This window comes from Petaurus breviceps, unplaced genomic scaffold (genome assembly GCF_028583685.1).
Source record: "Petaurus breviceps papuanus isolate PSGF00001 unplaced genomic scaffold, PetGlider_PUasm1.0 186, whole genome shotgun sequence".
In the NCBI taxonomy this organism is placed as follows: domain Eukaryota; kingdom Metazoa; phylum Chordata; class Mammalia; order Diprotodontia; family Petauridae; genus Petaurus; species Petaurus breviceps.
The window spans coordinates 33,424,050-33,446,498 of NW_027185798.1; the positions used below are offsets into that span (position 1 = coordinate 33,424,050).

Here is a 22,449-nt window from a genome sequence, read left to right on the forward strand (position 1 = left end):
CCTGGGAGGATGTGGGGTATTGTGATGGTGAAAAGAGCCCAGAGCAAGAAGGAAGGAAAAGGGGCTAGGATTGTGTTGGTGCTGATTGAGGGGAAGCTTTGGGGGTGAGGGATTGGGGGTGGGGGCGGAGGGAACAGAAGGGCAGACTTTGGCTTAGGCCAGGATTATCCCACATAAACCATCAATAGTATTGGTTCAGGGGGGCAGCTAGGTGGTGCAGTGAATAGAGCACCAGCCCTGGAGTCAGGAGGACCTGAGTTCAAATTCAACCTCGGACACTTAGCACATACACACACACAAAAACTAGCCGTGTGACTTCGGGCAAGTCACTTAGCCCCAATTGCCCTACCTTTCCCTCTCCAAAAAGAAAAAAATAATATTGATTAAGTTATTTCAGAAGGGATGGGATGCTTCTCTGGGGTCATGTTTAAAGTAGGGAATAAACTGGGGTGGTCACAAACTAGGGGTTTTGGAGGTGGGTCCCCTCTTCAGTTTGCCTTTAGGGTTATCCCCTTTCCCCATGCTCCTATTCATATGAACCACCTCTGTCCCACAGGATGTTGGTGGGTGCTCCTTGGGATGGACCTTCAGGGGACAGGAGGGGAGATGTGTATCTCTGTCCTGTGGAGGAGCGGCCGAATGCCTCATGTACCAAGGGCCATCTGGGTAAGGAGACACCCCTTCCTCTCCATCCTCTGACCCTGGGCCCCTAGTTTTCCTGACCTCCTGTTCTCAGCCTCTTCACCTCCTAATAAGCCTCCCTTCCCCTTGTGGGTCACAACTTTGCTATCACCTGCAGGTGACTATCCACTAGGAAACTCGTCAAGTCCAGCTGTGAACATGCATCTTGGGATGTCATTGCTGAAAGCTGATGTGGATGGGGGCTTCCTGGTGAGGCAGGAGTGAGGGGAGGGGCATGGGAGTTAATGATCAGGGGAGTCTTTTGGGAGAGGGAGCCACCAGGGAAGGTAGTAGGAAGGTAATGGCATGGAATTAGGGAAGGGCAAAATGGATGGGGTTTTAACTGGGGAGCCTTGAGAATGGGGGATAGGAATGACATTGCCACCCTTTTTCCCCTTCCTCAGGCCTGTGCTCCGCTCTGGTCTCGTGCCTGTGGTACCTCAGTGTACAGTTCTGGGATCTGTGCCCAAGTAGATGCCTCGTTCCGGCCCTGGGGGAGCTTAGCGCCCACTGCACAGCGTGAGCCAGGAGAGGGGGTTGGGGGAGGGAAGAGGGCAAGCATTTATTAAACCCCTACTTGTGCCAGGCACTGTGCTCAGCCCTTTACAAATACTATGTGATCCTCACAGTAACACTGTGGAGCAGGTGTCGTTATTACCCACATTTTACAGATAAGGAAAAGGGACTTACCCAAGGTCATGTAGCCAGTAAAAGGCAAAGTTGGGATCTTTGCCCACATTCTCTTATTCCCAAACCCTGATGTCCTTTAGCCTCACCATTCCTCTGCCTCAACAATCTAGGCTGCCCTACCTACATGGATGTGGTCATTGTCCTGGATGGCTCCAACAGCATCTACCCCTGGGCCGAGGTGCAGACTTTCCTGCGCAGACTGGTGGGGCGGCTCTTCATTGACCCCGAACAGATACAGGTGAGGAGAGGAGGCCGGATGGGCCGAGGGCAGGGAGCAGGAGGTTCAGTTCTGGCCCCAGGGCAGACACAAGAGGCATCCTCAAAGCTGCCTCTCCCCAGGTTGGGCTGGTTCAGTATGGGGAGACTGCTGAACACGAATGGTCGCTTGGAGATTTCCGGACCAAGGAAGAGGTGGTGAGAGCTGCGAGGAACCTGAGCCGAAGAGAAGGGCGAGAAACCCACACAGCGCAGGCAATAATGGTGGCTTGGTGAGGTGGGGGAGGGGCGAGGGAGGGCGGGTATGGGAGGTCCTAGGGCCGGAGGAAGACTAGGTTCTTGGGAAGGATTCTAGGCCAGAAGCTCACGCTTTTTGGTGGGGGGTGGGGAGGGTGGGAAGGCAATGGAAGCTAATAGAAGGTCAATTGGGAATCCTAATTCTTCTTTCCCTATGCTTCCCCTTTCTAAGTTTCTGTTTCATGTCTGTTTTTTTTTTCTCTTTCCCTCTCCTAGACATATTTAATCAGTTTGATCCCTCCACAATAGTCATAGATTGGAAAGGCACTTTAGAGATCATCTGCTCCAAATTCTTCCTAAAATATAAATCCCTGCTTTTGTCTCACTGACAAGTTGTGTCCAGCCTCTGATTGAATATTTCCAGTGATGGGAAACTCTGTACCATACAAGGCAGTCTGTCCCATTTTTTAAAGGCTCTAAGAATTAGGAAGTTCTTCCTTATGTTGAGATGAAATTCACCTTTTGCAAACTTCTGCCCATTTAATTTAGTTTTTCCTGCCAGGACCAAGCAGAACAAGTCTGAGGCCACCTAGTGGAAAGAACATAGGATGTGGAGGCAAACGATCTGGTTCCAGATCCTGGCTTAGTTACTGACTAGTTGTGTGACCTTGGGAAAGTCACCTCAATTCTCTGGACCCTAAAAAAAAAAAAAGAGGCTCGCAAAGATCACTTCTAAGGTCCTTTCCTTCTCCAAAGTCGACACCACATCTTCCATATTACTGTCCTTTTGAATAGTTGAATATGGTGGTCTTAGCCTCCCATTTCTGCAGACCTTCAACTGAGACTCGTGATAAATGCTAAAAACAAGAAAGGCTTTAAATGTATATATATATATATGCATTAGAGGCAAGAACAACCAGAAAGGGATAGATGTACTTCTTGGGAAGTACAGGAGAATGTTAATGGGTGACAGAAAAAACACAGAGCTTTCAGAATCTTATTTTATTCCCGTTTCCTTTGTCAAGGAACATCCAATTCAGCCAAATATAGGTTAAGTCAACCATGTGCCAGACAACGTTGTGGGTACTAAAGAAGCAAATACAACAGTGAAACAGCGCTGTTTCCAAAGAGTTTGTATTCACATGCACAGATAGTATTAAAAAGAAAGATGTATGTTAGTGAGTGAATTGGACAAAGGAGGAATCAGAGGTCTTTAGCAATGTTTAAGGAAGGAAAGGCATTAATAGCTGGTGGCTTTTAGGAAGGCTCTACAGGGAAAGTGACACCTGAGCCAGGCCTTGAAGGGAGATGAAGAATCTGAAAGAGGAATATGAAGATGGGCTGGTAACATGCCAGGCACATTGGGACTGCTTCAAGCTTGGAGATGTCATGCTGAGTTCAAGAACTATTAGTCCAGTTTGCCTGGAATGTAGAGTACTTGAAGGGGAATAATGTGAAATGAGTCTAGAAAGGTAGGTGGAAACCAGTTTGCTGAAGGCCTCGAATGCCAGGCCAAGAAGTTTTATGTGATCATTGAAACAGTAGATTTTTGAGCAGGGAAATGACATGCATGGTCAGATTTGTGCCCTAGAAAGAGTATTCTGGAAGCTATTGAAGGGGGAATTGGGAGAGGCTAATTTGGAAGCTATTATAAGAATAATTAATGCAGGTGAGTGTCAATCACAGCCTAAACTAATGTGGTGAGAGGATGATTCGAGAGGAGGTGCCTTGTATAAAAGATACTGGGAAGGAATAAGGCAAAGTATTGGCAATATGTATCAATACACTGGTTATGGGATGGGGGCGGTGAGGAGAGTGGATATGGAGAGGGAAGAGTCAAAAGATAAAGCTGAATACCAGGATCTAAGGCAGTGCTCCCAACAAAAATAAGACTTTGGAAGATGCTGAACTGTTTGCTTAATTGCTGAAAAGTCATCAGAGATCTCTGAGGCACAATGGCAAACAGGAAAGGAGTCCTGGGGCTGGAGATGTGTCAGTCAGTGTTCTGATGTTTTTAAAGGTGGCAAAAGATAGATTTAATAATCCAGACCGATCAGACAGATGTTCATCCCACTTTCTTATTTCTCTAAAAATCTTTGTTCTCTGTTCCCTCCTTCAAAACTTGACTCAAAACTAATTTCTTCTAGAAAACCTTCCTTGACCAACCCCATTGGCTTCTGAGCTGCTCCCTTTGTCTCCTTTCAACACTAATAAATATACTATAGTGTTTCCACTTCTTAATACATTGTGTAACTTTCTCTAGTAAGCTATCTGGCATTTGATTCAACAAGCACATATTTCGTATCTACTGTATGCAAAGCACTCTTCTAGGGGTAGGGGAAATGCAAAGCTTAGATCAGTTGTTCACTGCTCTCATAAAGCTCACAATCTGGGAGGAGGATGGAATATATAGACAAATAAATACTTGTAATAGATGACAGATGTACCAGACAGGTGGACAACAGTATACTCTGTGGGGTCTTCAAGTAAAAAGACATTACTAATTTGGGAGATCAGGAAAGGTTTCATTGAGGAGACAGCATTTCAGGCATGAGGATCAGGCTGTGTGAAGGCATGGAGACAAAAGATGGGGTGCCCTGTATGGGGAACAAGCAGGCCAATTCGATTGGAACACCTAGTGTTTATCTCAGGCTGAAATGATAGATTGGTGCCAGACTGTGAAGGGCTTTAGGAACAAAAAGGAGGAGTCTATATTTTATCCTAGAGACCCTTGAAGCTGTTTGAATGAAGACAAAAGGATGAATTGGAGAAACGTTGTGGAGGTTTAATAGACTAGACTTGGCAATTTATTGGATCTGGGAAATGGGGGAAAGTGAAGAGTTAAGATGAATCTGAGATTCAAAATAGAGAAATTAGGAGGAGGGGTGGGTTGGGGGAGAAAGATAATGAATTCTGTTTTGGATACCTTGAGTTTGAGATGTCCACGTGACATCAAGGTAGTGATGTTCAGCAGGTAGTTGATGTTAGACAGGAGATGAGGGCTTCATGTGGCATGGTGGAGAGAGTTTCTGACTTGGAATCAGGAAGACCAGGCTTTGAATCTCACCTTGGGCATTTAACTACCATTAATATGGATCAATCCCTTAACCTCTTTGGGCCTGTAAAATGAGAGGGCTAGACTCAACTCTATGGTCCCTTGCATCTTCTGTGATACCACATGTACATTTGGGAATCATCTGATAAAGATGGTTATTGAACACAGTGGAGATGATAAAATCACCAACCAGTCAATCTTAACGAGCATTTGTTTAGTGCAACAAGAAAGGATTTTGAAAGAGAAGAGAACCTAGAATAGGGAAAACAGAATAGTCTCATTCCACAGGTAGGAAATAGCCTCAGCAAAAGCATTGAGATGGGAAGTTACCAGACATGTTCTAGGGACACAGCTTGATTGAAACATAGAATATGTGGAGGGAAGTAGTATATGATTAGGCTGGAGAGATAGGGCAGCACCATATCACGGAGGACCTGTAATGCTAGGCAAATCAACTTGAACCTAACCAGGTAGGATAATTATTGTTCTTTTCTAGGCCCATAAGATTTTCATTAAAACAAAAATGAAGCTTGATCAAGTTCTAACCATTTTGCTTCCTACATTTAGTGACAAATGTCTCTCTGAATGACTGGTTTTAAAAATTGTATTTATTTTTAACATTAATTTAAAACATTTTTGAATTCCAACCCACCCTCTAGCTCCTTTCCCACCCATTGTAAATGGATGATTTTTGTTAGTAAATCAGCATATTTACTGGGAAAGGAAAAAAAGAGAATCTATGCACAAAATTTACATCTCTAAATACAATTACCCAAAGATATTCTTTACAGCCAACCAAGGAAGGCTAAAGACAGGAAGTACTGTGAATTCTCAGGTCTGTGTCTTAAGGTAGGCCCCCACTTAGCTCTCTGAGAGAATACCTACAGTGTCAAGTTAGTTCACTGGTGGGCAGCAGCGAAGATGGCTTTGAATTTTCTTTATAAAAAATTAAAAAGTATCATCTCTGACTTGTATCAGTAGCATTTCACCCATTTCCCTTACTTCCCAGGGATTCTAAGGCAGTGATTGGTAGAGAAGCAAGGCCTTGTCTCCACTCCTAGATCTCACTTTGAAATCTCTATGCATTGTAATTGGTTGAGGGTCCAACGGAGGTTGGAGACAGTTTGACCCATCCCATCACTGCTGTGTAAGTTTATTGGGCCTCTCCTCGTGGCCTTGACTGGACACTAAAACATTTCTCTGTGGCTTTCTCTGAGCCCATGGGCTCCTCTTGCCACCTAAGTGGGACTCCATGGATAAACAGAAACCAGAACTGCTGTTAAGTTTGCTCATCCCCCACATTCCTGCTTTAACTCTTTAGCCAGTCACCGGACTCTAAAGCAGCCTATAAACATGTCTGAGCAAGCAGGAGAACTGTTGGCACTGATTGTTCGGCACTCCTCATACGGGACCATCCTGAATCTTTGCAGTGGACCAGCAGAACGTTACTGGGGACTGCAATGAGCCTTCTGTAGTGGCCATTAGGGTTCCACTGAAATCCTTTGGGTGTATTGGCGTGGTCAGTCTTGTGCATGTTGTTGTTGTTAGTCATTTCATTTGTGTCTGACTCTTCATGACCCCATTTGGGGTTTTCTTGGCAAAGATATTGGAGAACTTTACCATTTCCTTCTCCAGCTCATTTTACAGAAGAGGAAACAGGGGAAAACAGAGTTAAATGACTTGCCTAGGGTCACACAGCTAGTCAGTTTCTGAGGCCAAATTTGAACTCAGGTCTTCCTCACTTCAAGCCTGGCACTCTATCCACTGTGCCGCCTAACTCAACACACAAAAACAACAGAATAGGCTTTCAGTAGTAGCCATAACAGTACCAGTCTTGTGCATAAAGAATATTAGTCTGATGAAGTGTATGACGGATGTATATGGAGGGGAAGGAGAAGAGGTGGAGAGACCTATTAATAAGGAGGCGACGTCAAGAGGTTGCTTATGAGGCCTGTTGGAGGATAGGACAGTGGGAATAGAAAGTAGGGAGTGGATTGGAGAGATAGAGGTGAGAGAAAATCCATAGGACTTAGTAACGAGTTGGGTATGACAGAGGGAAGACTCGCTCCAAGGTACGACTCCGGATTCTCAGCCAGACTGTAGCTCCCTTGAAGGTAGGGATTGTCTTACTTTCTTTGGTTCCCTCCATGGTACCTGCTACACAGTCAGGCATTCAGTAAGAGTGAAATCAATGGCGCTGACTCCCAGACTCCTCTGGCCCCTGTCTCTTTCATTTCGATCTCTTTCTCCCAGTTGGTCCTAGGGTAGAATGTGTGTATGTTGTCAAAGGAGGGAGGCAGAAGACTCCAGTGTCTCACCTCTTCTTTTCCTTCCCTCCTACCCCAGCACAGAAGGATTCAGTCCCTCTCGAGGGGGCCGGCCAGAGGCTGCCCGGTTGCTAGTTGTTGTCACAGATGGGGAATCACATGATGGGGAGGAGCTTCCAGCAGCACTCCAGGCCTGTGAGGCTGGCAGCGTGACCCGCTATGGGATTGCTGTAAGAAACAGTGGCGAGGTGGGGTTGGGAAAGTGGAGATATTAGGGAGGGAGGACTTCCTTGGGAAAAAGAAGGGGACACTGATGGCTAATACCATCTTGCTCCTCTGTAAACACTGGCTTTGCATTCCTTGCACTGGCTCCCAAAGCCCCACTCCCCCATTACCTTTGTAATCTCACCTAGGTCCTGGGTCACTACATCCGAAGGCAGCGTGATCCTAGCTCCTTCCTTCGGGAAATCAGGGCCATTGCTAGTGATCCAGATGAGAGATTCTTCTTCAACGTCACAGACGAGGCTGCGCTGACTGACATCGTGGATGCTCTAGGGGACCGCATCTTTGGACTGGAGGGTAGGATGTGGAATCTGAGAGTCCGAAAGACCTCCTTCCCAGGTCCTCCGGTTCAGCCCCTCCTCTAGAGCTCCAGCCTCTCCCCAACATCCCTGTATGGCCTCTTTCATGAAGGAAGGTGTCCATCCCATTTTTGGACAGTTCTAATTAGGAAGTTCCCAATGCTGAGCTGACTGCCTTTAGCTTTAAAAAGCACTGAAAAGGGTGATTTTAATCATGGGAATTGATATTTGGTTCAGGGAAACTGAGAGAATTAGATTGGATGCACCACCGTCCTGGCCCAGGCCCCGTCTCTGTCTCATTTTGTTCTCTTGATACTTTCTTATCCCAGGGTCCCATGGGGAGAATGAAAGCTCCTTCGGGCTAGAGATGTCTCAGATCGGCTTCTCTACTCACCAGCTAAAGGTCAGATAGCATTCCACCCTCTAGCCTCTGGTCCAGGTGACTCTGCCCCAGCCTCACCTGTACAGTGAATCTCTAGCTGACTGATTTTCAGAACCTGCCCTCAGTGACCTTATCCCTCCTGAGTGAGCCATTCTTTGAAGGGTGAAAGCTCTAGGTGAATTTCCCAGGCCCCCTCAGCCAACCCTTCCCTCTTATAGATGAATGTTTCCCTGTGAATCCCTCTACCTTCTCAATAATCCTTATGACTCCTCATTTTCCCATTCCCGCAGGATGGGATCCTGTTTGGAATGGTGGGGGCCTATGACTGGGGGGGCTCAGTGCTATGGCTAAAGGAAGGACACCGCCTCTTTCCTCCACGGACAGCCCTGGAGGATGAGTTCCCTTCTGCTCTCCAGAATCACGCTGCCTACCTGGGTGAGTGTCAGGTGGATCTTAGAGAGCCGATAGACTCTGAGGGAAGATTGAAGCATCTTTCTCTGTCTCTTTCTCTGACATGACTAATGTAGGAATTGACTTTGTATGACTATATGTATTTATAATGTGTTTTTCTTGCTTTTACAATATGGGGGAAGAGGAAGAGGATTCAGAACTGAAACTAAAATTGCATTTTTTGAAAGAGTGTTAAGTAGATTATCGCATGGGATATACCTCTTAAAGACCCTCTGTTTGCCTTTTGAATCCTCTCCCTAAATTATTAAGATCTTCCTGCTTCCCCAGTGTCTCCTGCTGGCCTGACTCCATGATCTCTCCCTACTTTCCTTCTCTTCTCTTCACCCCTTTCACCTGACTTCTAGGTTACTCAGTTTCCTCCTTGATCCTCCTGGGTGGACGACGTCTGTTTCTCTCTGGAGCCCCTCGGTTTAAGCATCATGGAAAGGTCATTGCTTTTCAGCTCAGAAAAGATGGGACTATGAATGTTGCCCAGAGCCTCCAGGGGGAGCAGGTGTGGACATGGCAGGAGGCATGCATGAGGGGGGATGTGAGTCACCTTCCAATGGAGAACTCTGTGATGAAGTCTACTAATGTTGAGATCCATCCATTGGGAGGTGGTCCTCAGCCAGTGTGCCGAAGCACTATCAGGGTTTCATGTTCTTTCTCACTCTTGGGGGTTTTTCAGGGTCTCTCTTTTTCATTCTCCATGTCCCAGATTGGCTCCTACTTTGGCAGTGAACTCTGCCCCCTGGACACAGATGGTGATGGGGTGACTGATGTTCTGCTTGTGGCTGCCCCTATGTACCTAGGACCCCAGTACCGAGAGACAGGACGAGTATATGTCTACCTAGTGGGCCAAGTGAGTAGGGTTAGGAAACGTTGGAGGCAATGCAGAGACATTAATACATGGGAAAGGTGGGAGGGGGGAGAGGAGACACATCAGTGAGGCCAGTCTGTGGGGTTGGGACATTTAGCCCATCATCCTTTCCTATAGCCCCTACTGATCCTCTGGAGAACCCTACAGCCAGACCCCCCTCAGGATTCCCGTTTTGGCTTTGCAATGGGTGCCCTGCCTGACCTCAACCAGGATGGCTTTGCAGATGTGGCTGTGGGAGCACCCCTCGAAGATGGACACAGAGGAGCTCTCTACCTCTATCATGGGACCAAGGGTGGTATCCGACCTCATCCTGTGCAGGTTAGGGGATCCAGAGGAACATTATATTGGGCGGGGGTTTGGTAGTACTGAAACCTGCACTGCTCAAGAAAATTTGGGGATCCTTGAGTCAAACTCTCTCACTTTACAATCAAGGAAATTGAGAGGATAGTGATTTGACCAAGGTCACACAGCTAGCTAAGGTCAAATTGAGGCCTAGAACTCTACTCTTCCAGAACCTACATTCAGATCCCTGTAAGCCCTGAATCTGTATCATTTCCCTGAGATTATCCAGCTCTAAGACCCTCTTCAAACCTGAGTGGAGTGGGTGGGGGTGGAGATGGGGTGGAAATATTGGTGAGATACAGGGGGAGTGTGCCATGAGAGGTATGGGGGAAGTTTTTGTGACCCCCATTCCTGGTAGTGGTTAATGAAGGATCGGAAGGGAGCTAGCAGGAAGAACGCTAGTTGAGGGGTGAGGCATTGTCTGAGAAGCCTTGCCCTAGTCTCTCGTCTCCTGTCTCCTCCTAGCGCATTTCAGCTGCCTCCATGCCTCAGCCACTCAGCTACTTTGGCCGAAGTGTGGATGGACGACTGGACCTTGATGGAGATGAGCTAGTGGATATTGCTGTGGGGGCCCAGGGGGCAGCTGTACTGCTCAGGTGTGGGGCTGGAGGTCAAATGCCAGATTTCTCTAAGGAGAGGGGACTCTCCAATGTCCTTCCCTTAATATTCACAGGGAGGAGGAACAATGGGGCATAAAATCATAGAATCTCAGGTTTTAGAGGGAACTCTGGAGGAGGTCATCTGGGTGGGAGCTCTTGGGGAAGCAATGTTGGTAGGGTCTCCTCCCTATTTTACTCATCCCATACCTCTGGGGTCTTTCCCGCAACTTCACCAGCTCCCGCCCCATCGTCCATCTGGCCCCATCGCTAACTGTGACCCCACCGGCAGTCAGTGTGGTCCAGCGGGATTGTCAGCGACATGGCCAGGAGGCTGCCTGCTTGACCACTGACCTCTGTTTCCAAGTAACCTCCCGAACTCCAGGACGCTGGAATCGCCGCTTCTGTAAGCCACCTCTAGGCATATGAGCTAACCCACAAGCCCTTGTGTCACAGATGCCTTCCTCTAGCCCTTACCCTTTTCTTCCCAACCCTCTTCTCTAGACATCAAGTTCTCTGCCTCCTTGGATGAGTGGACAGCCGGGGCCCGGGCAGCATTTGATGGCTTTGGCCAGAGGCTGCCCACCCGTCGGCTGAGGGTCAGCGTAGGGAATGTCACCTGTCAGCAGCTGCATTTCCATGTGCTGGTGAGAAAAGGGTTGAGGCTTGGAGATGGCTGGCAATTGGGAAAAGCATTCCTGGAGAAAGTACCTTCAAAATGATTAAGACTCTAGGAGGCCAATGGGGGAGAATAGAGTTGGAGGTGTCAAAGGAGTTAGGACTATGGGTCCCTTAACGCCGTTTTACTATGATCTTTGATCTTACTCCCCCCAGGATGCATCTGACTACCTTCGGCCAGTGGCCCTAGCTGTGACTTTTGTGCTAGATAATACCACCAAGCCAAGGCCTGTGCTAGATGAAGACTCACCCACTTCCCTTCGAAAATTGGTTAGTAACCCCCAATTCCCACTTGACCTTGGCTTCTATCTGCCTGCTCCAATCCCCCATTCAGACTTTTTTACACCTCCTCTGCCCCAGTGCCATCAATCCCATCCTGGGGCAGGGGAGAGAGAGGAGATGGGAGCCATGAGAGTGAATGACATCTGACCTTGGGATTATATGTCCAGACCTTCCTAATCGTCCCTGCCTTCCTGTTCTCTCCTTGATCTTCTTTTCCTGGCTTCTCCTAGGCTTTCAGCCCTTTTTACATTCCTTTGAATCTCTTTTTCTTTTTTCCTTCTCCATAGGTACCTTTCTCAAAGGACTGTGGGCCCGATAATGAATGCAATACAGACCTGGTGCTATGGATAGACATGGACATCCGAGGCTCCAGGTGTGATAGAAGCATACTGGAATGGGAATGGACGGGAAATAGATGGACAGTGTAGAGTGAGGTGGAGGAAAGGGAGCGAGGGGTGGCAGGTCAAATCAATCAACAAACAAGTCTACTAAGAGCCAGCATTGACTCTAAGATTTCCAGTGTGCTTTAAATATGTGTATATATGTGTATACAGGTACACATGTGTGTATATGTTGGAGTATGTACACACACATAAAATCTTATCCTCGCAGCTATTTTCCTCCTTTTATAGATGAGGAAACAGGCTAGGTGAGGTAAAGGGACTTGGCCAGGGTCACATAGCATTCAAGTTCTGGAAGGCAGGCTTGGGATGCCGGGCTTCCTGACTCCAGGTCCAGTACCCCACCCATGGGGCCTCTTTGTTAAACACCCGTGCACCGGGCAGTGTGCTAGGATTTGGAGATCCAAAGACACAAACAGAGTGGCCCTTGCTCTTCTGAAGGGTATGATAGTGTTAGATAATGACTGGTCTATAGAAGTCAGAAGGCGATGGTCCTAGAGATGACTCCAGAACCAAATCATTGCCTTTTACATCTCTCTGGGCCTCAATTTCTTTATCTATAAAGTGAGGTGGAATTAAATGATCTAGTGGGGTTTCTGGGACCTCTGCAGCTCTCCTGTCAGCTCCTTGACTAGTTCCCTGACTCTGCCTTCAGGAAAAAGCCATTTGTGGTTCGAGGTGGGCGGCAGAAGTTGCTTGTGTCAGCTGCTCTTGAGAACAGAAAGGAGAATGCCTACAGTACTAACCTGAGCCTCAGTTTCTCCAAAAGCCTCCACCTGGCTAGCCTCACACCTCAGGTACTCTGGGTGGTGGTGAGGGTAGGAGCAGAGGCCCTGAGAGGAAGGAGAGAAGAACGGGGACCTTGAAATCCCACTGGGGAAGTCTCGCTGCCTTTCAGGTGTCCCTTGGGGTGGAGGTGGGAAGAATGGAGGAAACAGCTTCTACCTGGTCAGCCTCACCCTGCTGGGCCCCCAAGTGTCTGGGAACTTACAGGGGAGGTGGAGGAAATAAAAGGCATAGGGAAGAGAGAATGATTTAAAGCTGAGGCCTCTCTCACACCAATCTTGACACAGACTTTCTGTCCCCAGAAGGAAAGCACAATCAAGGTGGAGTGTTCTGCCACTTCCACACATGCCCAGCTCTGTAACATAGGGCACCCTGTTTTCCAGACTGGGGCCAAGGTGAGTCAGAGTGCCAGAAGCAGACTGATGGACTGTGGGGGAAGGGAAGGGAGTATGCATTTATAGCACCCCCTCAGTGCTAGGCATCGTTCTGAGAGCTTTTAAAAAACATGTGTATTATTGCATTTGATTCTGACAACAACCCTGCTGTTATCCCTATGTTACACACACACACTACCTGGCCACCAGCTGCCACAAGGCTATCCACTTTGGATGAGGAAATTGTTATGAATAGGGGACATGGGGAATGTTGGGACCTGGGTGAGTGTAGGGTGGGAGAGTTCAAGGCAAGGAATCCTGTGGAGTGGGCAGGGGATGAAAGTAGGCTACAGGATTCCGGGGAAGAACCCCCTGACCTAAAGCACAGGTTCTTAAACTGGTCCACAGACCCCCCCAGGGGGCCCCTGAATAGAGGTCAGGGGGTCCTTGAACTTGTATGGGGAAAAATAGTGACAATATCTTTAATTAACCTTTAATCTCTTTCGTTATTCTACATACTTTATTTTATGCATTTGAAAAGATGACTGTGAGAAAGGGTCCATAGCCCCACCACCCTGCCTACTAGGTTGGTGACATGAAAAAAGTTAAGACCCTCTAGTCACAAGGGACCTCTGTGGTTGGGGGCGGGGGAGGCGGGGGAGGGTCTTTGGGTCACACTCTGGACTTCTGCATCCCAGAGGTTAGCACTGAAAGTTGAGAATTGGAAACAGGATGACAATTTGGCCCTGGACCTATCTCATGGCCTTTGATCCCTTTGCCCCAACCCAGGTGACCTTCCTCTTGGAGTTTGAATTCAGCTGCTCTTCTATCCTAAGTCAAGCCCTTGTGAGGCTGACTGCAACCAGGTAAGAATCTGGGCCCCTCCTTCCTCTGGAGGAGCCTTCAGTGGGGGAGAGGGGTCAGAGAGGGGTCACACAATGCTGAAGAAGTCTTCAGGAAGAAGTCTCTAAAAAGGAGCTAGAGATTGTGACTCTTCCCTTACCTCTGCAGCAACAGCCTGGAGTCCAATGAGACATTGCATGATAACATGGCCCAGGCCTCTGCCTACATCCGGTATGAGCCTGAGCTCCTGGTCTCCAGGTATGGCCCAATGCCCTGCCTGCCCCTCTGACCCCCAGGCCTCCAGATTTCCATGTCCCTCCCTCTATCATGCTCTCCTTTTTCTGGAATCTCTTATGCCCAAGCAACTTTGACTCTGGCCTGTACCTCCCATCCTTTTTGCTCTCCCAGTCAGAGATGATAGAGGTGGTTAGGGGTCAGGGGTGGAGGGAGGAGGAGGAGGAGGCCTGCAGCTGCCATTGTGGTCAGCAGTATATCCATGTCATACCATGTCTCTATCTGCTTCATGTGCTCTTGGTTTTTCTGTGTAGTATTTGGTTGCTCCCCGTCTCTGTGTCCTTGTCCCAGCCCTTCCTCCCATGATTCAGTGTTTCTGTGCTGATCATCTGCTCCCTGTGTCTGTGTCATGGTCAACACCTCGTGCTTCCTGATTTGGGTTCCGTGTCTGTGGCCCTGCAGTGCGTCCACTCTGCACCGATATGAGGTTCACCCATATGGGGCCCTCCCCGAGGGTCCTGGCCCTGAGTTCAAAACCACTCTCAGGGTGAGAGACAAGAGGGCACAGGGCAAAGGAGGGTGGAACCCTAGGTAGGATAGGAGGGTTGGTAGAGAGGGTTCTTTTTCTGGGTGCCTACGAATATGTTGTGGGTAGGGGTAGGTGAGCAGTATCCTCTTCCTTTCTACAGTCTCACCCCTTCCCATTTATCCTATCAGGTACAGAACCTTGGTTGCTATTCCATCAGTGGCCTCTTGATTTCCGCCTTCTTTCCAGCTGTGGCCCATGGGGGCAATTACTTCCTGTCTCTGTCCCAGATTATCACCGACAATGTGAGTTTGGGCTGTGTGCATCTGGACTGACTCCTTCTTGAAGCCCTGGTTCTTACTTGCCTGTATGATTTCTCTTGGTCCTTAGTTCTAGGGCATCCCTTCTCTCCAGAATCTTTATCTTATTTATTTATTTATTTATTAAGCAATTAGGGTTAAGTAACTTGCTCAAGGTTACATGGCCAGGTGTTTCTGGGTGGGTGCTAAGTGTCTGAGCCCAGATTTGATCCCCAAGTCATCCCGACTCTGGGGCCGGTACTCTTACTCACTGTGCTACCTGGCTGCCCCTCAGAATCTTTCTATCGAGGCACAAACCCCAGGTATTGCCCTCACCCATGTGTCTGCTGATGTTGAAACTTGAACTTGGCAGAATAAGGAGTGAACTTTGAAGGAAATGGATGACATCCATGAGAGTATCTTGGGTAGCTCTGGATGGAACCTAGGATTTAGCACGGGCCCTTTCTAGGCCAAGGAAGCAGCATGGCCTGTCCCTGTGTGGCCTTCCACTAGCCTCTACACCTCTCTGGGCCTCCATTTCCCCATCTATAAAATGAGATAGTTGGATTAGATGATTCTTATCCCTTCTGTGCCTAAATCTATGATCCTGTAATTGGGAGATAAGGGTCATCTGGATGTAGACAGTGTGGCATTGTTGTTGTGTGGTCTGAGTGAGGCCTCTCCTTCCACATCCCCATTTCTCCCAGGCCAGCTGCATGGTGCAGAACCTGACTGAGCCCTCTGTGGCTCCTGTGCATTCTGAGGACCTGCGCTATATCAGCCACCTGGTATGAGCCCCTGGCGAGTGGGGAGGGGAGACCCCAGAAGCAGAAGTCCTGGGAAGGCAATGGGGAGCCTGGGTAACAGGGATGGAGATGGAGGGGGGAGGGAGGAAATCCTTCTTGTCCTTAGGGACTGACCCCTTTCTCCTAGTAGAACGGCAGTAACGCCCGGTGCCAGGTGGTGCGATGCCACCTTGGACGCCTGCCACGGGGGTCCCAGATCTCTGTGCAGTTCCTGAGGCTTATCCATGATGAATTCTTCCGAAGGGTGAGCCAGAGTTACCCTCTCACTGCTGCATCATCCTTCTTGACCCACTCCTCTTCCCAAAAACCATTGCCTTGGCTCTTATTGAGCATGTACTAGTTCTCTGATTTACATTTTTAGTGATATCTATAGAGAGCTGTCCTTGAAGCCAGGGATTGAACTTCACTTTAATACTCATTGGCTATGGACTTTGGACCAGTCAGTGCCCTAGGCAACTGAGGTACCGAGAAGATGCCACTCTGCATTGGTAAAGGCAGTTCCACCCTGGGAGCTCCCCACACCAATGAGATCACCAGTCTAATCCCTGTCCAGTTCTAATCCCACCTCTCTTGCTTCTAAACACCTTCATTTCTCAATATATCCCTTCCCCACCTATCAAGGGAAGAATCAAAGAAGAAAAAAGAAAGAAAATTATTGAACAAAACTAACCAACGTATCCACCAAGTCTGACATTACCTTGGGCACCTTCCCCACATCCCCTCCTCTGCAGAGGAGGGAGGTGCTTCCTCATCTCTCTTTTGGGGCCAAGCTTGATCGTTAGCATTTCACAGTGGTCAGTTTCATTTGCTTGTCGTCCTTTTCACTTACATTGCAATAGTCACTGTGGACATTTTTTACTGGTTCTGCTTACTCCACTTTTCATCAATTATGTGTCTTCCTGTACTTGTCTGTGCTCCTCGTGGCCACTTTATTCATATTATTATTAATTATTTTATTTATATATAATATAATAACTATATTAATATAATGGCCACAAATTAATATTACATTATATTCATATATCATAACTTGCTTAGCCACTTAAAAATCAGCAGACATCTGCCTTGTTACTAGTTCTTTGCTCCTACAAAAAGTGCTGTTATAGGCATGTTGGTGCCTTTATAACCTTTCATTTTATCACTGACCTCTAGATATGGATCATAGTTTTAAATTGCTTTCTGGAATTGCTTGACTAATTTACAGTATATTAGTAGGCCTGCCTTTTTACAGCTGTTCCAACATTGACTATTCTCATCTTTTGTCATCTTGAGTACTTACTGTTCTACTGATAATAATGGCTGACATTGACATAGTTCCTTAAGATTTAAAAATGCTTTACATTTTCTCATTTGATCCTCATAATTCTGTAAGATAAATACTAGAAATATAATTATATATATAAAACACATTTTTATTTATATATAACACATTTTACAGATGAGGAAATTGGAGGTCAGACTGTGTCCAAGGTCAAACAACAAATGTATGGTGGGCAGGATTCAAATGCAGTTTAAAAGATAAAAAATTAGTATAGGATAGGGTTGTATTACCAAGGCAATATTCACAGCACTGATGGTGACTATGAATGTACCAGCCTAGTTCTGAATTACAAAACATAACAGACTCTCCATATAGAAGACAGAAGCAAAACATTTATTCAGACACCAGAAAACCAAATCCCAACATCAAAAAATTGAATCCATCACAGCAACAAAGAAGTTAATATACATTATCACTGCAGAGAATAACACCATCCCAAAGCCTTCCCACAAACAAACATTCTTAGGCCTAGCTGGTCTGTTTGCCTGTGTCTTCTTTCTCCTTCCACTCTTAACTGCTCTGACTCATTTCCTGCTCCACCCCTTTCTGCTTCACCTGTTCAACAAACTCCTCCCACCATTGGCTCCATGTGATTACATTTGGCCTATTAAGGGACAGAGAAGATCTTCAAATTTCTTTAGGCCTATTAAGGGGCAGAAAAGATCTTCAAATTACCATTACCATTGCAAGGGTCTTATCTTCAAAGGGGTTTACAGTATCTAGCTAGGAAGACCGAACTTTGGAACTAAATTTTGGTGCTAAACTATGTGATTCAGGCTCTGAGGGCAATAGAATTTCATAGAAAAGAGGAATTAAAATGAGCTAAGGTACTCATAGAAAATGGGACTTAAAATTGTCCTTGAAGAATAGTCTAAAGAAGGGGAAGCATTGGGTGGTGATGGGAGGGGAGATGGTTGGGTTTCATAGTAAGCAGAAGCAGAGAAGTGGGAATGAGAATAATATCTGTGGGAGAGGGAGGAGGCCTGCTTGTTTGGAGCAGAGTCTGTGTGTGTGTGTGTGTGTGTGTGTGTGTGTGTATGTATGTATGTATGTGGGTGTCGGTGTTGGTGTGTGAGTGAGAAGGAGCAGGGTGAGATACATTTTAGATCCTCAAAGTGAGACTAGATGGTAGAATGCCTTGACTACTGAGCTCATAAATTTAGATGTAGTAACAGTATACCAAAGAGAGCCATTTTTGGTCTTTTGGCAAATGAATGAGATGATAAAAATCAGTATTTTAGCAGAATTAGGCTGGCTGTCTCATCCTCTTTCCTCCATGATGTCATTTCTCTTCTCTTCTCTCCTCTTCTTCATTCTTTCATCATGATAATGAGGGACCTAGTAGATTTGGGGCTTCTCAGCCTATTCTTGACACTCAGGGAATCATATACCACCCCTGCCCCACGTGCAGACCATAGATCCCTCACTCTAATATTTTTCATACCTCCTGTCCCCACAGACCAAGTTCAAATCTGTGACTGTGGTCAGCACCTTTAAACTAGATGTTGAGGAGGGCAGTGTCCTGCAGCTGACTGAGGCTGCCCAGTGGAGCGAGGTGAGTCAGGGGTCTGTGTGCCTGGTGCTCTTAATACAGTGCAGGACATGACGGAGCTTTTTCATTGCAGTGCATTACCCTGATGATCCAGTGAGTAAAAGACTTCTAGGAACCAAATCTCTGGAGTTCTTTTGCTGGTCCCTCTCTGGAGACGCTTCTTATCCCCCTGTTGTTAGGTCTACCTGGGGTGGCTCTTGAAGAATGTTGGGTGGGGAGGACTAGCTGGAGGATTAAAAAAAGAAGAATGTCCTTTTCCCCCAGAGCCTCCTGGAGGTCATCCAGGCCCGCCATATTCCTGTCTCATTGTGGATCCTGCTTGGCAGTGCCCTAGGAGGGCTCTTATTATTGGCTGTCATTGTTTTCTGCCTTTGGAAGGTGAGTACTATTCCACAGGAGTTTGGAGGGGTGAGAGGATTATTCCCAAGTATGAAGGGGATCACAAGATCACATATCTAGAGCTTCTAGGGCTCTTTGAGGCCATGTAGTCCAACTTCCTCACTGGTAAGGTGAGGAAACTGAGGCCTCCAAAAGCTAAGTGACTAGCCCAGGGTCACACAGATGGCAGAAACAGGATTTCAACTCAGGTTGTCTGACTACAAATCCTCACTAGGGGTCTAAGGCTTAATGGGCAGGAGCAGAGGAAGAGGGCTGGGTAGATGTGTATTTTGCACCATTCTCCCAAATAAGAAAGTGGCCTGTGGTCATGCCCCAGGTTGTGGGTAAAGGAGGACTTTGGGAACTATAACAGCTCCTCATCATCTCTCCTCTATAGCTTGGATTCTTTGCCCGAAAGAAAGCACCCGAAGAAGATGGAGATGAGAAAGAGGCGCAGTGAAGCTGGGAGAAGACCCCATGAATGCCTCTTCTGCAGGGGTCCCTAGAGCCTGGGTGGGACAAAAGGAGCCCCGTGGCCCTCCCCTCCCAACTCTGCAGACCTGTCTGGCTTCTGTGTCCTAGGGATACTTCCATCAAGAAGTGAGGCTCCACCTCAGCCAAGAACTGGCACCACAGCCCTCCCACCCAGCCCATCTTGTGCCCCGCCTCTCCCTGGCGATCCTGCTCCTGGGGCCCGCACCATGGCTTTTGTTTGGCAGCCTTTTCTCCACCATTCCCAGGGGCCAGGGATCCCTGGAGTCAAAAGATTTGTGTGCAGACCTTCGGGCTGGACCAGACTTCTCTCTTTCTTTTCTTTTTCTCCCCTTACCCCCACCCCATTGGAAATGATAATAGGGCTTAGCCTCCTCCCAGTCCCCGCCCCCTCACCTCCATGCCTTCCTACCCGCCACCCCACTGGAGAGCTGACGTGGGCTTCACCGAAGTAAAGTCAACATCTGCTGCTTTCCTGTGGAGTCTGGTGATTCAGAGAGCCCGATGGGGAGAGTCAACAGGAAGAAAGGAGGGAGGGGGAAAAGCCACAGGAGACATTCTGTGCGAGGCCAAGGAACAGAGGAGCCTTTAGACAGGCAGACTGGCACCCCCTGAAACTCGAGCCAGCCTCCAGCCGCCAGCTCTCAGGTGCTGGGGGGGCCAGGCTGCCCCCTGCTTCGCCCACTTCCCCCTTTCCCTGAGTGAAGCCTGGCCTGCCTCCGTGGTTTCTGGGGGCCAGGAGCCTCCCTGCGGCTGTTTCTGGGATCGCCAAGCTCCCCACTGGTCAGGATGCAATGGGGGAGGCCAAACACGAATGTCCCATTCTTGCCTGGACACTTATGGGGGTCCTCTCCCCAAATCCAGGGTGGTGATGCTGGCAAGCCGTTCAGTACCCTCCTGCCCTAGACGGCAGGGAGCACCACTGGACTGGACTGAGTGGGGTCTGCTCCCCCAGGGGGAAGTAGAAGTGGGTGGAGTGAAGTCACTAGGAAGCAAGCCCTCACTTGCTCTGGGAGTGTTGTTTGTGCAGCATAGTTTTCTCCTTGGGAAATGTTTCCAGGGCACCCAGGCTACCCTCCCCCTAGTATCCTAGCCGCACCTCAGAGGGCTCCTTTGTCAGAAGTATTCTGCTGGCCATTCCCTGATCCCCACTAAGCATTCCTAAACTTATCTTTCATTCTGGAGACCTGCTAAATCAGCTATTAGGGCAGTACCAACTCATTTGAATACTCCCACCCCATTTAGAAATTTAAAGGGAAAAATATAAAATGGTCAGTAGCTATAGCACTTGTCCCAGTCTTTCCTGGAGGGCAGTGGGGCTTCTGGGTATATCTAAGACATCTTGAAATGTCTTCATCTGTCCCTCTTGGCCCCATTACCCCCTCCTTCCTGCTTCCTCTGACCATCCATAGTAGCACTGGAGAGGACCATCATCTTGGTCAATATTTCTGCTTCTCCAACTGATCTGGGCTAACAATCCATCTCAGTGTCTAGGCATCGTTTGATTGAATCAAATAAAGTTGTGTTTAAAAGAATACCAGTTCAGTCCACATTCTCTGGAATAAGGTATTGGAGGGTTGAATGTGAAGAGATGAAAAGGTGGAGATTTTTGGACGGAGTGGCAGGCCCAGACTGGAACCATACCAAATGGACTCTGACGGGCAGGGCAAACCCTAGCAAAATGTGTTGTGTAAAGTAGGAGGTTAACTACAGGGACCACCCTGCAACCTTCTCCACATAGGCTGACCCCACCATCCAGAGTTCACTTTCCCTCCTGGAGTCTCATCCTACCCTTGCCTAGCTACCATGAGATAGGCTTGTCACATTTCACTGCTCACTGTCCACTGAAAAGTACTTCTGTTCCATGATCACGGCTCATCTGGTAAATTAATTCATGATAAAGACTAGATGAGATCTCTCTCCCAATAACCCCTTCTGCTTCTCCCTCTCCCATGTAGTGGATATGCATTTTTATAACAGACTCTTGGAGACAAACCATTGCCTTTGCTGCCTTTTCCAACCATGGTTTAACTAATAAACACTTACTTTCTACAAGCACTAAAGATGAGCCACTTTTAGCCACTTTTAAATTAGGTTTAGGAATTTGGAATTGTTAGGAAATCTGTCCTTGTTCCTTTTGCAGCTTATACCCATTAATACTAGTTCTTCCCGTTGGTGGCAAATAATCAACAAACATTTGCTAAGCCCAAGACATGTACCAGTCAAAGAGCTAGGAGCTGGGAATAAAAGAGCCAAAGTGAGATTGTCCCTTCCCTCAGGAGCTTACATCCTACCTAGAGAGACTTGTTACACAGACAGGGTGTCCTAAAACTCTTAGTTAAGTTTTAGTGAGCTTAAACCTACACCAAGACTTGCAACACCCTGTGTGAGCATATACGAAATAAATGGAAAATGATTGATGGGGAGCAGCTTTGTGAGCTAAGCCTTAAAGGAAACAGGATCTGAGAGGCAGAGATGGGCAGAGTGTGCATTCCAGGTATGAGGGTTCAGCCAGTGCTGCAAAGATATGGAAATGAGAATGGGTGTCACTTTTAAGAAACAGGAAAAAGGCCAAACTTAGCTGTAGCAGTGTCTGTGAAAGGACATTTCCTGGATTCCTTTTAGACCTAACTAAAATCCAAAATCCCACCTTCCACAAGAAGCTTCCCCTCCCTCTTAATTCTAATTAATTCTTTTCTGTTAATTATTTCCTTTTTATCCTATATATAGCTCGCTTTGTATATGTTTGTTTGTTGTCTCTTCCATTAGATTGTAAACTCCTTGAGGGCAGGGACTGTCTTTTTCCTCTTTTTTTTTTGCCTTTTGTTTTGGGAGGGGGGAAGGCAGGGTAATTAGGGTTAAGTGACTTGCCCAAGGTCACATGGCTAATACCGTGTTTCCTCGATAATGACACTGTCTTATTATATTTTTTTTTTAAAGAAAAACACCAGAGGGCTTATTTTCAGGGGAGGGCTTATGTTGTCCTGCCTCAGCTCTCCTCCGCGGCACTGCTCTCAATGGCACCAGCAAGCAAATCACTGGGGAAGAACAGGATGATGCAGCTCTGATTGGATGCAGCTCAGAGCGCGGCGTGCGTTTC

At 47.5% G+C, this 22,449-nt stretch overlaps 1 protein-coding gene across 1 annotated transcript; it reads left to right on the plus strand.

Moving 5' to 3' along the window:
- The first annotated feature begins 557 nt into the window (after positions 1 to 557).
- On the plus strand, positions 558 to 20,884 carry ITGA10 (integrin subunit alpha 10). The gene is made up of 28 exons (XM_069090156.1): positions 558 to 666; positions 800 to 891; positions 1,086 to 1,200; positions 1,482 to 1,609; positions 1,711 to 1,859; positions 7,226 to 7,376; positions 7,560 to 7,725; positions 8,057 to 8,130; positions 8,400 to 8,544; positions 8,925 to 9,073; positions 9,278 to 9,430; positions 9,557 to 9,757; positions 10,247 to 10,377; positions 10,617 to 10,783; positions 10,882 to 11,024; positions 11,212 to 11,325; positions 11,625 to 11,710; positions 12,394 to 12,535; positions 12,827 to 12,919; positions 13,688 to 13,764; positions 13,910 to 13,999; positions 14,438 to 14,522; positions 14,693 to 14,806; positions 15,508 to 15,588; positions 15,737 to 15,850; positions 18,387 to 18,482; positions 18,744 to 18,857; positions 19,255 to 20,884. The coding sequence occupies exons 1-28, from the start codon at positions 558 to 560 to the stop codon at positions 19,315 to 19,317; spliced, it is 3,342 nt and encodes a 1,113-aa protein (XP_068946257.1). The 3' UTR covers positions 19,318 to 20,884.
- The last annotated feature ends 1,565 nt before the right edge of the window (positions 20,885 to 22,449 follow it).